At 37.3% G+C, this 18,059-nt stretch overlaps 1 protein-coding gene across 5 annotated transcripts in view; it reads left to right on the top strand.

Annotated features, from left to right (window-relative positions):
* add3a (adducin 3 (gamma) a) overlaps positions 1-8,774 on the top strand; it is an 82,814-nt gene extending 74,040 nt beyond the window's left edge. For 4 of the 5 annotated variants that reach the window (XM_053491996.1, XM_053491997.1, XM_053491998.1 and 1 more), the window contains 7 exons: positions 113-286; positions 380-637; positions 1,628-1,744; positions 1,891-1,974; positions 3,299-3,419; positions 5,172-5,267; positions 6,529-8,774. In XM_053491996.1, the coding sequence (XP_053347971.1) occupies positions 113-286; positions 380-637; positions 1,628-1,744; positions 1,891-1,974; positions 3,299-3,419; positions 5,172-5,267; positions 6,529-6,749 (1,071 nt within the window). In that variant the 3' untranslated portion in view covers positions 6,750-8,774. The remainder of the gene's footprint in view (positions 1-112; positions 287-379; positions 638-1,627; positions 1,745-1,890; positions 1,975-3,298; positions 3,420-5,171; positions 5,268-6,528) is intronic. The other variant, XM_053491999.1, reaches the window with a different exon arrangement.
* The last annotated feature ends 9,285 nt before the right edge of the window (positions 8,775-18,059 follow it).

Raw genomic sequence — 18,059 nt, forward strand, 5'->3', positions numbered from 1 at the left:
ATCCCTGCTCTGGAGTAAACGGACCATACAACACCCACTAGCACTAAACCGTGTGTGTGTGTGTGTGTGTGTGTGTGTGTGTGTGTGTGTGTGTGTGTGTGTGTGTGTGTAGGTGAATGCATTCTCGTGCGCGGGGGGAGTGGAGAACCTCATCGTGTTGGACTTGGAGAAGTACAAGAGCAGAACGCAGGGCGTGGCTGAGACCGGCGTGAACATGGGCTCTCAGCAAAAGTGGAAAATGGGAGAGCTCGAGTTCGAGTCGCTCATGAGGATGCTCGACAACCTGGTGTGTGTGTGTGAGAGAGATAGAGCAAGAGTTAAATTTTCATTAAATGTTCGTCCCAGTGCTGTGATGTAAGATCCTTTCGCTCCATCCTAGGGTTTCCGAACAGGCTACGCTTACCGTCACCCGGTGGTGCGGGACAAGCCGCGGCACAAGAGCGAGGTGGAGATCCCAGCCACGGTGACGGCGTTCTCATTGGACGAGCCGGCCGACCCGTCCCGCCTTCATTTACGCCTCCTTCAGCAGCGGCAGCAGAGGGAGAAAACGCGCTGGCTCAACTCGCCCAACTGCTACACTAAGATCAACGTGGCGGACGGAGGAGGCGCTGAGGAGAACGGCCGCGTCAAGACCATGGTGTGTGTGTGTGTGTGCGTGTGTGTGTGTGCGCGTGTTGGTGGAGGCTTGGGAGCCTAGCAGTTTAGCATTTTCACTTTCAGTGTATGTGGGTGGCCAAGCAGAAACGTGACTTAAAAGTGTAGTCATTACAGCATGTCCGCGTGTTTACGTAAGACAACTTTGATTCTGCTGCCACCCAGTGGCAGGTTTATTTATTACAACGTCTTAAAGCCCAGTCATACTGCACTTGATCCGTTTAAAATGTTCATCTGAATAATTTCTGCTGAACGTTATCTTCCGGGTCTCACATCCTTTTGTAGGTGAGATTTCATGCAAAAGTTTGCACACCTTTTATGCTCAAATTAACTTTAAGAAATAGAACTGCAGTGAATTTGGATGAGACACTACTAAGTATTTTAAATATATATTTTTAAAAAGAAAATGCTAACTTTTGTACTGAAATACACAGCGGAACCTCGGCATACAAATTTAACTCATTCTGGAGGCGAGTTCTTGGGGGGGAAATTCGAATCACAATATGAATTTTAGCTTTAGGAAATGACACAGATGCAGATAATCTGTTCCAGCCACCCAAACATATCAGTATTTTTAAAAATGTGCATTTGAACGCAAGCCGAAGTCAATGTTAGTATCGTGGGTTTTTTATACAGACTGAATTTTTTTTTCGAAAACTTGTTTTATGTGGCTTTTCACTGACACAGACGAGCTTTGAGTGCTCCCGGACATACGCAAAACTTTGGCTGGCATTCGGTTTATTTGTTTGTATGCTGTAAATAGTTTGTATACCGATACAAATTTCAGTTTCGAAGTTGAAACTTTGTAAGCAAGAGCATTCGTAAGCCAAGATTTCACTGTGTGTGTAATATATAAAATCTCGTAAGGTATTAAAAAACAACCTAAGCGCAGTCAGTGAATGTTCTCCTACTGGATACAGTTTTTGCTGTATGATAATTCTCTCGCTCTCCTTTTTCTCTCTCTCTGTCTCAGTGGATGCGGTCCGACGATGGCGGCAGCACCAGTGGCACTCCAATCCGCATCGAGGACCCGAATCAGTTTGTCCCTCTGAACACGAACCCGGACGAGGTTGTCCAGAAGAGAAATAAAGTGAGTGTCTTCGAGTACATTTAACAGCTTCATCTAGCTTGTCTTTGAATTTTTGATTTGCGTCAAAATTTCTTCACTCTCTGTTGTTATTTTTATTCAACGCACCTTCTGGATTAAGACCCCTTTTTCTCTCTGGCTTGTTTAAGATCCGAGAGCAGAATCGCTTCGACATGATGTCAGCCGGCCCACAGTCTCAGCTCCTGGCTGGCATCGTTGTGGAGAGACCACCGGTGGGTCCTTCTCTCTCTTTTTATTGCGTTCCTGATCTCAGACTCTGTCCACGGTTTCCATGGTTGTAGCCATAGAAAGCTAATTAATAAGCTAATTAGGGGAGGGGGAATAAAAATAATTCCAGGTCATAAGGTGAAGAGGACATGGTAATATTTGGAACAAATATTAGGACATCAGGTTATAAGCATGGAGTTCTCTTGATGTCCAAAACTACAACTTTCCAAGCATGAGCTTATGACGATTGTTATTCTGCATATGTTTATTATTTATTAGTGAATAATACAACTGGTTTTACGGTCATCATGGTAACTGTTTCAGTTCAATTTTGCTCATATAACATTGTTAAATTTTAGGGCTGTTTATTTCAGTGTTTTCCACAGGATATTAAAACTGATTTTTTTTTTTTTTTTTTTTTTTCCAAAAATCATACAGCCTTTATTATTTAATATTAGCTATTGAGAGTTAACTTTACATACAGTATTAAGTTGTTTTCAGCAATAGCAAGATTAATTGATTAACATTGTTACTTTAATGTTGGATTAACTTTATCACTGATGATTGTAGCAGGACAAATTAGCTCATGTGTGATTAGACTGAACTAATTAGGCTAAATTCAGGCCCCTCACAGTCAGGTTATTAATGGAAACAGTTACATTCAAGAAATATAAGAGAAAATGTATATTGAGAAAATAAATTGACATGACCCCAATGAAGAACTGCTTGGCGATGGAATTTGAGCCTGTAGTTCTCCTGATCACCACTGAGTGTCGCCAAATTCAAACAATGAGATGTCATTGTAGTGTTGGTAAACAATCTTGCTTAACCTAGTTCATGTTTGCGTGTTGCTTTGAAGGAGCAGCTGTCTGCTAAGGTAAAGTGGTTTCTTGTTTTTTCTTTGACTATAATTAAACGAGTTTTTAGTTTATCCATACATCCGTGCTCTTTTCAGTTGTCGTCGTTCAGTCAGGAAATTGTATTTGGTTTCTGCCCATTGCTCCGCGTATGTACGTTTTATTTTATTGTTCCTTAAATTTAAGTTGTATTGAAACTGAGACATGTGCACGCATTCCTGAGTGAGTTATCCTTTAATCCGTGTCACTGTCATCATCGTTATTGTAGTAGTGTTTAATTTGTCGTCACTCGTGCAACAGGTTTTTTTTTTTTTTTTTTCATTATTATTTATTTATTTTATCATGAGCATGTTGGACTGCTCACATGGGTGTTGTCACCTTGAGAAGGGTGTGGGTAGAATGAAGTGCCACACTAAGGTGTTGTCTGACTCTTTGTGCTTTGGTGTCTCTTTCTTTGCACACACAAATACAGCCATACACAGGTGGAGACGAGGAAGAGGCCGAGTCTTTGCCGCCCAACCCCTTCAGTGAGCTCAGCGAGAGAGACCTGGACTATAAACAACAAGTGGACCACCAACAGCTGGGGCTTGATGGTAACACACACACATTTTTATTTAAAGACTTAGTCTTCCACATAATTAGCAAAATTTCATCCAAGCTGAAGGAGAAAAAAAAAAAAACTGTTTCCTGTATCAGCAGATGATGAAATATTTCAGCATTTAGTTTGGGACACAGACGTTTAAAATGATTAGCTAGCTAAAGTGTTTTATAAGCTAGTATTCAGTGTCGGGATTGAGACATGATGATGAGTAAGTCTCAGCTAATCGTTACGCTAGCTGGCTAGTTATTTAGCTTATTTTGCATTATTTACCATTGTTAGACATTTGATGTGAATTGCGACACAACCTGTTTCCATGGAATCATCTCATCACTGCTCCTCTTGCTGGAAATCGTTTAATACTTGCAAAACACACTAAAACGTACCACAGTTCTCACACATACACCACCCTCTCCCCCCCCCCCTTCTGTGTGTCATCTTTCTGAATAAAACTCCACTCTGTTGCACCCAAGTGACTGAGTTTTCAATGCTAATCACATGAGCTAACCCTGTCGTAGATCCTTAATCAATACACATGTTCTCAAATCCAGTCTACTGTCACTAACGCGCGTGACGGGACCACAGGGACCGGTTATTGACCCCACACACACATACACAAGCAGGAAAAAATCAATCACATGGGGACACTTTGACCTAAAATGAGCTCAATTACATTCAAAACCCGATACCTTTAGAGTTAATTGATTTTCACAGAGCTTATCAATGTTTTCAAGGAAATTCCTTAATTTCTGCCTAAAACCAAATGAATGTGAAAAATACATACAGTTATAAAGTTTTAAATAGATAAACACGTATATAAAACCTTTTTTTATTTTTTTTTGGTCCAAATTTTGTAGATTAGCTTTCCAAAAGAATTCTGTCTAGCTAAGTTATTTAAAAGAAAATATAAAGTTTTAAAACAAAGTAGCTAGATGTACTTTTTATCTTTAAAAAAAAAAAATGGAACTAGCGAGATTCTTTTTCTCAAAAGACAGTTAAAGTTTTTAGAATAGACGTTTTTTTTTTTTTAGAATACAATCAAATGAGTTTATTAGTAATTAGTGTTTATTTTTCATGAATACAATGTATATTTTAAAAAAATAACTAAACTTTAATAAAACTTAAATAATTATTTTTAAACTGTTACATTATTTTCAAAATACGTTATTTATGCCACTAGGATTTGGTAAGTTTTTGGTTCTTTATCTGCACTTTTTGTCTTTAAAACTAATGCTGTGTGCTGCATGAATCTCTGAGATTAAAACAACAACAAAAAAAATTTCCAGGATGTGAATGAAATAACAAAACCGAAAGGAATGCTTTAAAATATGCTTTTAATCCACCTTCTCGAGGCTCCTGGATCAATCACATGTTCCTCAAAAAAGTCAATCCTGCGAAATTTTTGCCACTTAAAAAAATGATACAAGTTTTTCTTTTTTTTTCTTTTTTTTTTTTTTGCTTTTTTAGTTGGTTATTTAGATAGTGTAAACCTTTTATAAAGGTTAGAAAACGTGCATTTGTCTTTAGTTTGCCAAACTAGCTGTGCATGCGTAACATGCTAGCATTCTGGCAACCAGCAGTTCCAGGTAAACATTTTCCTAAAGTGAACACGCGTATCGTGATCTCCAGGAGCTTGAAGTTTTTACTCCCCAGAAACTGCATGTCTGTCTAACCTGTCTTACTTGTAAACCTGTGTGTGTGTGTGTGTGTGTGTTTATACTAATCCCTCCTCCATTCATGGCTGCAGAGGAGGAGCAGGATCAGCTAACGTCTGATGACGCTTCCACGCTTTCACCGTCTGCCTCTCAAACTCAGTCCCCACCACACACACCTGCTAAAGAAGGTAGAGCCGGTGCTCATCTGTGTCCGTGCCATGTAAACGCTAACGCTGCATGTGTAATAATTGTACAATTTTAGTACAAGTTTAAACGCTTATGTATTAAAATGTCAGTTGGTTAAATGGTTAAAACTTTCAGTTAAAAAGATTTGGTCTGTAAGTAGACTAATAAATCCAAAATGTGTTTAATAAAACAAATATAGTTGTAAGAACTATGCAGATTTTCATTGTTGAATCTTCTAACTGATCTGCTTTAGTGCAATAAAGCACTAGCATACATATTGCTAGTTATCTAAATTAATTAGCTTAATTGAAATAAGGTTACATTAATCTAGCTAGCAAATATTATTTACTGTAAAGTGGAAGTAGAAATTTCTTTAGAAATACTGCTTACTTGTGTGAAAAGTGCCTCGACATTTAACATGCTAGTGTTAAAGCTAGCAGGGACTATAATCACACATCCATACACACGTGAAGAGACATTCAAAGAATTGAATGCTTTGAAATTTAGTTAAAAATTGTTAACATTTAATTCTTTATGTAGTTAATGTTTATGGTGAAACCCTAATCAAATTGCGACTGAAATGTATTCTCCAGAAATATTTTTAAAGTTGTTAAAGCTTCATAGTTTAATATATTTTTTTTTGTTTTGTTTTTGTTTTTTTTTTTGGGGGGGGGGTAACTAGCTTATTTTAACTAAATAAAAATTAAACTAGTTAACTTTTTAGCAAGTCATTGTTCCTTACTAGCTTATTTACTTTTATTTAATCTTAGGTTATTAGGAATACATTCTTGCAAGTCGATTTTTAATTGTTAGCACTAACTTATTTGTGAAATGAAATTACTAATGAATGTTTTTAAAACTAAAATTTATTCATTAAACCTATTTACTAGCTAGATATTTTTCAAGTAATTATTTGTCTTTCTTTAAGAAAAAGATAAACAAATGGCCAGCTTGTAATATTACTTAAAGTATTTCCTAATTAGGTTATATATGGAAAAATAAATCAAACTTTTAAAGTTTTGATTGTAACTAATATTTTTAAAATTCCCAAGATTAACATTTTACTTTGATTTTCTGGCTGTCCTCGTAAGCACATAATTGTAAGCTTTATAGTAGAATAAAAAAAAAACAACTTTAAATGGAAATGTTTTGTTTTTTTTTCTTGTTTTTTTTTTAAGATAACTTTGTCTTCATTGTCTGTTGTTTGCAATTTAGTCAAAGTAGCTTCTTGATCGTTTTTCCTATAATTTTCCCGTCTCGTAGAAAACCACACAAACGTCCTGCTGAACGGCAAAGGCTCGCACGACGACGAAGAAGAAGAGCTGATAAAGCGTGTAGAGAGCGTGGAGATCACGAGCGAGAAGATCGAGGAGGTCCTCTCGCCAGAGAGCTCGCCCTCCAAATCACCCGGCAAGAAGAAGAAGAAATTCCGAACGCCATCGTTCCTTAAGAAGAATAAGAAGAAAGAGAAAGCGGAGGCCTGAGGGATGAGCGGAAAAGGGAGCGGAGCCGCAATCAGTCTGTCCACCCGTCAGTTTACCCTTCGTTTTTACATTTATTTTAAAAGGTTTGAATTTCTTTAAAAAGTTTTTTTTTTTTTTTACACCAACCTTTGGCACATTTTTTTTTGGGGGGGGGGGGGGGGGACATGAGGGTGATACATTTATGAATGAGTGTCAATTTTTCAAGAGAAAAAGCTGAAAATTACTCATCCAAATGGGTTCTTTCTCAAAATGCGCGCACACACACACACATCTGGTAAACACAATGCCATGTCCTAAAAAAAATCACTGTTATTAATTGTTTGTTAGTGTGTGTGTATGTGCTGTCATGTTAGAATTTTCTCCTCCCAAGACACGCAAATGTTATTGAGTTGTGTTGATGGCTGTTAATCCAGTTTTACTCACACACACACACACACAATCACGTTTTAGTGAAGTGTATCTCATCGTAGCATCATTCACCTTTTAGCCCTTTTAACCCTTGTAGTTTTTTTTTTTCTTTTAACGTTTTATACTCATTTCTACACTTTTACTGAGAGCCTTCTAATTTTTTTCCTTCTTCTCTCTAAAGCTGATCGTGTACGCTGGATGTTTCTCCATTTTATAACTCGAATGACTAAAACAAACACGTATGTGATTATATATAAAAGTAAACTGGATGCGTGAGAAAGTAACGGTTTATTCTTCTGCCGCACTTTTAACGTAGTGTATGTATTATATATAAACAGATACTCGTGCATACAGACGATTTCGAGAGATTTGCAGGAAGTTGGCGGGAAAAGAAAGTCCGGGAAGGAAAATACAATGGGATTAAGCAAAGAAAAAAAATATTTTTTTCTATATATATAAGCGATTATATATTTGTATCTTTTTTTTTTCTTTGAACAAAGTTTAATAATTGCGTCCTTTTAAACAGAGAAAGGTGAAATCTCAGCGTGACTCCTTTTTTGGGATTTTCTGAAAAGATTTCTTTAGTTTGATGTAATAGCATGACGGAAGTTGTTGAGCTGCTTGCTATTTGGGAAAACCTTTGTGTCACCATGATGTCAATCCTGCAGCAGCTTGACAACGCGACAAAACAAAGGGCACATTTAAAAACTCCTGAAAGCAAATGAATTTGCACGACTAATTCATTAAATAAATAAAAAACACACATGCACACAATCCAGAAAACTTAAAAAATAAAAAAAGTCATGAGTTTTCAGGCAGCTTCCTCAGTTTTCTTTCTCTGAACTATAAAATTGAAATGACTTTTATTAAACCCCGTCCATCCCACACCCCAATTTTTTGCCCAGAAAAAAAAATACACTAAAATGTAAGTGTTTGGGGCAGATTTCTGAGACATAATCTCCAAAACTGTAGCAACATTTCAATAAATTATGTTTATATGCGTAATTAAAGAGGTGAAAAACTGGAATTACGCTACCCCAAGCAGCTTTTGATGAACACATTTGCGTTTGAATAAGGAATGAAAAGGAGGCGTCTGGAGGCAATCGATCCCAGCGAGCAATGTGAAGTGAATGTGCAGGCGGGGTCATCTCTTATTTGTGTAAATAGCGCGTGGCTTTCAGGCACTGCCAAGTGAACTTCGAGGCTGAGCAAAGTGGCGAGATTGGACGGACAAGAAGAAAGAAAAGCTCATGCATGTTTTATTGCTGTATTTCTGTTTGCGGTTTATTTTCCTTCATTTTTTTAAATTTAGTTTACAGAGATTTACACATTTTATTAACCACTTTATGAGCGTTAAATTTTAAGTTTTCTTGCTCTGATTGGAGGCTGTTTGCACCTTTTTTTTTATTCTAAAAAAAACAACAAAAAAAAAAACGTGCTTATTTTCTCTGTTTCTTTTTTGTCTTTGGCTTTGGCATGCAAGTGTGTGAGCCGAACCTCGTGACCTGTGAAGAAAAAAATTACAACATATATAAATTGTAATCTAATGAACTCGCTTTAGATTATATGGCTAATCAATGTAAATTCACAAATAAAAAAAATGCTATTTTAAGAAAACCGGTCTGGTCAATTCATTTAAGTTTTTGTTCCTTATGAATATTGTTTTTATGCTGCATCATTCTATATTTTATATTCAACAGTAAAAAAAAAAATATATATATATATATATATATTCAACAGTAAAATATATATATTATCCAAAGAAATTAACTCGTGCACCATTTTTGTCATGATGCTGACTCAGCAGTGCTGCTTAGTTTCTGTAGTGCACAATGATGGATAAAGGTCATGCGTGGGTGTGCATGTGTGCTTCTTAAAATAAAGTAATGGAACGTTATAACCGTTAAACCAAACCCCAACCCAAAGAGAAACTTTTAGTTTTCCCTATTTATTATGATCCAAGGCCTTCTTTTGGTTTGTATTATAAACTAATGCAAACGAAATAATCTTAAATAGAGCAGTTGAAATATTCCTGATGATTTTGTAAACTAATCTCTAATATTTTCTTATTGGTTACTCTGTTAAGCATGTATCAAACCTTTATTTAAAGATTTTTGTTTGTCAATTTAACAATTCTCAGCTTTAAAAATATTTAGAAATCATCTAAAGTTACTCGATTGTTTTATAAAAAGTTTAGAAGATTTTTCAACTTTAGCTTTTTTTTTATTTGGACTTTTTTCCCCTTATTTTAACTTTAATTGAGATTGTTTCACCTTGTAAGCTTGTTTCTTTTTCTTGCCTATTTGCCAGTTTTTGTCAGTGTCATTATTTAAAGAAAATTCAGATAGAGAACCTAAATCTTGTAAATATCATTTTTTTAATAGAAATAATTTCCAGCTACTTTCCAGTTAAATTCAGGAATAGGACAGTTAAAAATTGCTAATTTTGGTTTAACATTAAAAGGAGCAGTTGAAAGTTGTTAATGTTTAGAAAATAAAAATGTAAATATTTTAATTTGTCTAGTCAAATTAGTTCTGTTAATTATGAATAACTTTAAGTAGTAAGATAACAAGGAAGGGGAAATAGTCTTGGTATTATACTGAAACTGCTGGGTGTTGGATATAGTACTGTAAAAGTAGTTTTCAAAAAAGTTTAAGAAAATCCCTTATCCCAAATCAACAAAAACTAAGGTCATGTACATTTGGGAATTTACTGACAATTTTCCAAACAACAAAAACAAAAATTTATAGCAATTCTTTTCAGCCGAGGGAAAGAAAAACACCAAAGCCTATAAAAACTCTGTTATTGACAAAAATCAAGCTTTGAAATTTAAGTGACTATCACTGTTCATTATTTACACTGGGAAAAATATGTATTTGATAGACTGCCAATGCTAACCCACTTGCAAAGAATGGAGACTGTATGGGTATAAACAAAAAGAGAGGTGTATACTGTACTATATGAATAAATTGAGACACTGGTGAATTCTTTGTACAGTGGAATATTCTAGCGAAATCAAATAATTAAACAGTTGCTTCAGGGCTTTATACTGTTAAATGTCATCCAATTAAAAAAAAAAAAAAAACACAAAGATGTACCCAAATATAGCTGCATATTCTGTGTATAACCACAATAACCACACCCTTCCGGGTCTAATTTCAAATAATCTGAATGCTTTGTGGGGTTTTTTCTTCTTCTTTTTTTGGTCTTTTGAAATGCAACAAAGCCCTTTTACTTTCTGGTTTTCTCCTGAATGTTAATTTTGTGTTCATCTAAATATTTGAATGCTAGAAAGGCTCCAGAGCATAAATGTGGAATTTGAATATGCATTTGCACGAATGGCGAACTGTTACGTCGAGCCGAGGCGCCGGGACACAAGGGAAATTTGTCTCTGCTTTGCATTTCTGTTTTTCAGCCACGAACTTTGAGATAATGTGGCATGACTGGAGAGCTCCGTCTAAAGTCTGTCAATGGGGCACCACATGACCCATCCTGCCTAAAGTCCTGGTTGTTCAGGACTTCCTTAAAATATTCAAAAGTGTCCATCGGTGGTGGTGGTGCTGCAAAACAAACAGACGTTTGCCAAACTGCATGATTGAACTAGCCGTGAGTCGTTTTAGTTTTGAAGGAAATAAAGGGAGTCCACTGTATTTAATCTTTAAGGCATGGAAACAACGGCTAAAATAAACCACTAGTACAATGTTTATCCAAACATTTAGTAAAAGTGGTGAATTCGAGAGCATGCTACACTCTACATACTTTAGAACGTTAATTTCCCCCCTTCCCTTACCAGCAATACATGTTGACATTCATCACCCCTGGCCATAAGCTGGTCGTGAAAGAAGGATCCATGGAACATTGTTTATCTGAGAGTTTGGAGAGGTATGAACTTGTTGGTTTTGTTCTAAGGGTGGTTTTCATGTGTGGTGTTCAGTACTTCCTACAAACTGTCAACAACAGGCTTCTGTTTCTATCTGCATTTATCTGAGGTCAACCATTACAGCCAGGAATAAAAAAGATAACTTTCCTGTTTCTAGTAACATTGCTAAGCTAGGTTTTACCTAAACTATTTATAGAATATACACTAACCTAAAGGATTATTAGGAACACCATACTAATACGGTGTTTGACCCCCTTTCGCCTTCAGAACTGCCTTAATTCTACGTGGCATTGATTCAACAAGGTGCTGAAAGCATTCTTTAGAAATGTTGGCCCATATTGATAGGATAGCATCTTGTGGTGGAAGCTCCCGTTCCACCACATCCCAAAGATGCTTTATTGGGTTGAGATCTGGTGACTGTGGGGGCCATTTTAGTACAGTGAACTTGTCATGTTCAAGAAACCAAATTGAAATGATTCGAGCTTTGTGACATGGTGTATTATCCTGCTGGAAGTAGCCATCAGAGGATGGGTACTGTACATGGTGGTCATAAAGGGATGGACATGGTCAGAAACAATGCTCAGGTAGCCCATGGCATTTAAACGATGCCCAATTGGCACTAAGGGGCCTAAAGTGTGCCAAAAAAAACATCCCCCACACCATTACACCACCAGCCTGCACAGTGGTAACAAGGTATGATGGATCCATGTTCTCATTCTGTTTACGCCAAATTCTGACTCTACCATTTGAATGTCTCAACGGAAATTGAGACTCATCAGGCCAGGCAATATTTTTTTTTACATTGCGTAAATCACCTTTCTTTCCCATTCTGACATTCAGTTTGGAGTTCAGGAGATTGTCTTGACCAGGACCACACCCCTAAATGCATTGAAGCAACTGCTATGTGAGTGGTTGATTAGATAATTGCATTAATGAGAAATTGAACAGGTCTTCCTACTAATCTTTTAGGTAAGTGTACATAAAATCTTTTATTTAGTTAGTTTATTAAGTGAAACTCATATTTTATATTTATTTTATGTTAAGTAAAACATTTGATGGCGTTTTTTTCTTTTTATTATTATTTCCATAATTACAATTTACAACTCATGACAGGCTGACTTGATATTTGTGAAGACGATTATCGACCACTGAGGTCATCCCTGTCTGTGGAGCGCTGTATCAAAGCCTAATCATAAAAATTTGCCAGGAAGGGAACAGTGTGTAAGGAGAAGAAGCACAAGCAACAGGGATGACTGCAACCTCAAGCAAAGCCGATTCAAGAATTTGGGAGAGCTTCACAAGGAGTGGAGTGAGGCTGGAGTCAGTGCAGCACGAGCCGCCACACACAGATGCCTTCAGGACATGGGCTACAACTGTGTTGCAATCCTTGTATCAAGAAACTCCTGAACCAGAGAGAAAAACTGCACCATCGCTTAGTGAGCCGAAAGCCTCTTTTCAGATGCAAGTAAATTTTATATTTGGTCCCAGAGTCTGGAGGAAGAGATGAGAGGCACGGAATCCAAATCCAGAGTGAAGTTTCCACAGTCTGTGATTTTGGGTGCCACATCATCCGCTAGTGTTGGTCCATTGTGTTTTGTCAATTCCAAAGTCAACAAGATATTAGACCCACTTATTGCTTTCGTCTGCTGATAACTTTTATGAAGATACTGATTTCCTTTTCTAGCAGGACTTGCCCAGTGCCAGAAATGTCACTAATTGGTTTACTGACCATGATGATACTGTGTTTAATTGGTCAACCAACTTACCTGACCTGAACTTCACAGAGAATCTATGGGGTATTGTAAAGAAGGAGCTGAGAAACAAAGGAAGGCTGAAGGCTGCAAATCTTCAATGACGCCTCAGCAGTGCCCAAGGCTGATCGCTTCCATGCCGTGCCACATTAATGCAGCAATTCATGCTAAAGGGGCCTGACTTTTTTTAATCCTAGGAAATGCTCTAATATTTTACCATAATGAATTTTTGAATTTCCATAACCTGTAAGCAATAATCATCAAAACAAACAAACAAAAAGGATTGAAATATTTCACTTTACACGTAATGAACAGGTGGGTGGATTTTGGAATGAAGTGTGTTATGAGATAAAGGCTTGGCAGATAAATGAAAAACTTCACAAAATGTTTTTATCTTGCTCCTGTCAGAGTCTACAGGTAGTGTTTTGGTTTTATTTTGAGAAGTGCATGAGTTTCAGGAAATACTTTGTTTTCTTCAATATGATTGAAGTTTTTTTTCTTATCATGTTCTCTCTAATCCTGAGCTCTGATCTTTAACTTTAATGACTGTGGGATGAAGAATCCATCTGAGTGTTATCACCAACCTGCAGGTATTACAAGATTCCCTCTTTGTTTGTTTTGTTAGAAAATTTTTGTATGTGCACTTTGCAGATCAGCACGACTCCAACTCTTGACCTTCCCGACCTCCTCGACATCCATGATGGCATCTGACTTTGCAGCAGATTCGCCACGGGACAAATCTAATGGCTCATCTTACAATTGTTTGTAAAATGTTCTTAGCACATGTGAAGAGCGGAAATGTTGAGATGATGTCATCATGAAACACAATATTCCACAAACAGCTGATTAAAGTACTAATACTGAAAATGTGCTCATAGCACATACCAATGCCTGTAGCTGTTCAATGGACAGGACTAGGAGATGTTGAGATCTTTCAAACTTAGTTTTGTGTTTTTCCCCACTGTGCTTTCATATATAATAATCAAACAGTTAAGAGAACATTGTTGCGCACTTGAGAACATAATAAATAAGTTTTGTTAACAGATAAGTAGCATTAATTGCTTGATTACATACAGGAGAAAATGAGCACTGGAAACGTAGAGGACCACTCGCCAGTTTTCTGATACTATGATAATTTGGGCATTAAAAAGTTATTGGATTTAAACAAGCGCTTTGATTCTTGACTGAAGTTTTCCTAAATTGTGTTTGTTCAAACTGGGACTGATCTGAGCACCTGCATATCAAGTGTCCTAAAATCCAAGTGCAGCTCCTTCACAATGAATAATGAAGCAGATGGTGTCTGTGGTCGAGTGAATAATGGCACCTATATTCCACTGTGACCCTATAGATGACAATACAATATAGCACAATAGTGAAAGGGACAATACACACGCGAGTATGTCAGATGGGGGGGATGGGAACAAGCTATGGGACACAGCTAGTAATGGGTATTTCAGATCTTTTGAGTGAATCTCTGCTGTGAGTGACTGGGACCTGCTAGCAGACAATCTAGCTCTTGAAGAGTCCTAGCATTGACTTGAGGGGACAAAATACCTGTTTCATCTGAAGTCTTAGATTGTCTTAAAAAGTCTTAAATGTCATAAATCATTGCCTGTGCTAAGTTAAACCACAAGGCCTACTACATGCCGCTACCAACACTACAACAACCACGGTCTCACCATATGATGCAATGATGGCATGATTTTATACCACCCAACCAATCACTAACCAACCAACTGGAACATACCTCTCTCATCTCTACATGCAGGTCAGATGTAGCTTGTGCTGCAAAGGTGTGCGATTCAACTCTGTGGCATGAAAACAATGACATGGTTCTGAAAACATTTAGTAAAAATGAAGGCGGGAACACAAGTAACTCTGTGTATGCTAGGACATTGTTTTTTCCATCCCTGCCCAACAATACATGTTGACTTTCAGCAGCCCTGACTATGAGCTGATGAAAGAAGGAACGCTGTTTATCTCTGAGAGCTTGGAGAGGGTTTGTTCTAAGGGTGGTTTCCATGTTTGATGTTAAGTATTGATGTAAGGTTTCCTTCAAACTATCTGAGATCAGTTATATATGTATATCTTTAGGTAAATCATCTGTAAAAAGTAAAATAGCATGAAGAATTTGTATTTAGACCATGACTGAGGAGCTTAATCACATTTTTGCGATCCAAGATGGCCACCAAAACATCATTCCTAATCAGTAGCTAAGCTGTAAAATGCAAAAACAAAAACATTTAAAAGTATTTCTTTTTTTAAAAAAGTGTTCTTTCTCTCTATTTATTTAGAAGGCTAGGCCGTAATTCTGTTGAGGTTTTTCTTCTTGTGGGTGAGGTGTCCTACCTCTTTAATAATGAACAGGTGGGTGGATTTTGGAATGAAGTGAGTGATGAGATAAAGGCTTGGCGGCTGAATGAAAAACTTCACGAAGCCCTTTTATCTTGCTTCTATCCATGTCTACAGAGAGTGTTTCGGTTTTATTTTGAGAACCGTTCAGGTTTCGGGCAATACCTCGTCGTCTGCGTTATGCAAAATGTTTTTGCATTTCATTAAAATCATGAGCTCTGATCTTTAAAATAAATGGTTGCCGACGGGGGAAAGCAAAGGGAGTGTTATCATTAACCCGAGGGTGTTAGAAGGTTCTCTCCGTCCTCTCCTTGTCTTTTTCGTCAGAACAGGCGGTACGGCGACTTTGCAGGTCATCGTGAGGCTAAACCTTGGCCCTGACCGCCTTGTCATCCATGATGGTATCTGGTGAAATAGTGAAAGGGACAATACACTGACATGAAAGAGGAATGGAACAACATACAGGAGGCAGTTAGTGATGGGAATTGTTGTTGTTTTTTTTAGACAGTTGAATCATTTGACCTGGTTCACTAATAAGAGTTAAATCTTTCGGTTCCCAAACCACCTTATTTTCTAAAAAGCTTTTTTTTTTTTTTTTTGCAATTGTTAGAATAGGTGATAATCAATACACTGCTCACACTAACAAACACCTTAGATGTTGGTTTCCATGGAAACATTTCTTAACTTGAACAGTAAGTGTCATGCAATTGTCTATACCTAACAAATAAAATACATTTATTTTAACTGAGTCGACTCTCTGTGTTCACGTCAAAGAGTCGGATCAAAGAGTCGATTCATTCGCATACAACATGCCACTGTCTTTGCTCGGGAATGGGGTTATGGGGTCACATTGAAAGGAAAATAGAAGGCGGGACGGAGCGTCAGACAATACCTTTAATGGAGTCGACACACTCACACGCTCTGATTCACACACTTTTTGTTTCTTTATATGAGCTCATTCGATCGAGAGATGGCACTTCACCCCCAAAATAAAACCTTCACATCACTAACTAACGTCCCTACACTGACACGAGCAAGTGGCAAAGAAACAGCAGGTTATTCATATGGAGATTAAATTTTAGGAACAAACCACATTTAAATACAGATTTTCTCAATTCTATGCAAATTATGTACAAAGGTGTAAAGCAACAAATCCAAACAATTAGTTCCTACCTTTGGTTAGTTTGTGTTTCCTAGTTGACATGCAAACTTCCTTCTTTTCCTTTTTCTGTCCCCTTATTAATTAATTATAATTTCCTGCTACAGTAATGCACTTATCCCAGTGTTTCACAAGTGCTTGGATACCATAAAGGAAGAAAGTTTTCTCAGTACACCCGAGCCATGATCGGACTGCCTGGTTCATGTCTGAAACGCTGGCCTCCCAGGAACTCCTTTAATGGCCCACACATGTGCCACTTCGTCACTGCTGTATGGCCCTCTTTATCACTTTTACTCTTTCACCAGAAATTTCATTTTAAGTACCGGTTTGACTTGAAGGCCCTTTGTAGCTTCTGTTGCTAATTTTAGGTAACTACAGATGTTAGCACATAGCAACCAATTTACATTGTTGATAAGTTGATTAATCTAGTTATTTGGAGAATTTTTATAGAGACTACATACAGTATATGGACAAAAGTACTGTTTATTGCCAAACCTGTTAAGTATTGAATACAGGTGTTTCAATCAGGGCCCTTATCCCCAGTGAAGGGCAATCTTAAAGTCTCAGCATACCAAGACATCTTGGACAATGCTATGCTTCCAACTTTGTGGTGAATTTGGTGAAGGCCCTTTTCTATTCCTACATGACTGAGCCCCAGTGCACAAAGCAAGGAGTATAAAGACATGGTTTGATGAGTTTGGTGTGGAAGAACCTAACCAGTCTGAACACAGAACCCTGAGCTCAACCCCATCAAGCACCTTTGGGATGAACTGGAACAGACATTGTGTGCCCGACCTCATAAAAGCTCTACAGACTGAATGGGCACGAATTCCCACAAAAATACTCCAAAAACTTGTGGACGGCCTTCAAAGAAAAGTGGAAACTTATAGCTGCAAAAGGCAGACCGATTTAAGTAGATGTGTTTGGATACAATGTCATTATAGGTTTGGCCAAATATTTTTGTCAATATAGTGTAGCTACTATCGTTTTTCATAAAAATGGTGAAGATCATTTACAAACAACACAAGCAACAAGAGGCTTGCTAATTTAAATGCTAACATAAGATCGTATGATCTAGCCATGATGGATGTTTTAAGTTTGGGGAGGGGAGAAATATTCACGGATGTACAAGTGCTAAAAAAAAAAAAAAAGGTTTTCACACTAAATAGCTTGGAACTGCTTGGAATACTGGCATGCTGAGCGCTAACTTTAGCTTTTTTGCCATATTAGCATGGATGGAGAGTCTAAGTTGAAGGAAAATGGAACCTTTAGTGTTAATAGTATCAGGTGTACATTACCGAACATGGCTACATTAGCATGATTTCAATGACTCTTTTTGTTGTTGTTTTTTTTCAAACTAGGTCACGTTACACGAATCAAGGTTTGGACTTGTGCCATATTTTTACACAATCTAGTTTGAGTCATACACAGATACCCTGACGCTAGCTGAACCAGAGTTAGCATGTACTTATTGTTAGCATGGTTGGATGGAATGTTTGTGCTAAAAATCTGAAGTATTTCTAGCTTGACGCATGTAGGAGCGACGCTCGTAAAGCCACCTTCACAATCTTCTTCGAACTTATATTTGAGTTATTGTATAAATTATAGCGATATGAATGTGACATTGTGAAATAAGCCGTGGAATTGCAAATGAGCGAGGTGTGCGCTAGTGTCGAGTATATAAGCTTTGTTTGTTCTTGATCATGTGTGCGCGTGTGTGTGTGTGTGTGTGTGTGTGTGTGGATGAGTTTACTATAGGC

The sequence above is a fragment of the Clarias gariepinus genome, chromosome 3, assembly GCF_024256425.1.
Source record: "Clarias gariepinus isolate MV-2021 ecotype Netherlands chromosome 3, CGAR_prim_01v2, whole genome shotgun sequence".
In the NCBI taxonomy this organism is placed as follows: domain Eukaryota; kingdom Metazoa; phylum Chordata; class Actinopteri; order Siluriformes; family Clariidae; genus Clarias; species Clarias gariepinus.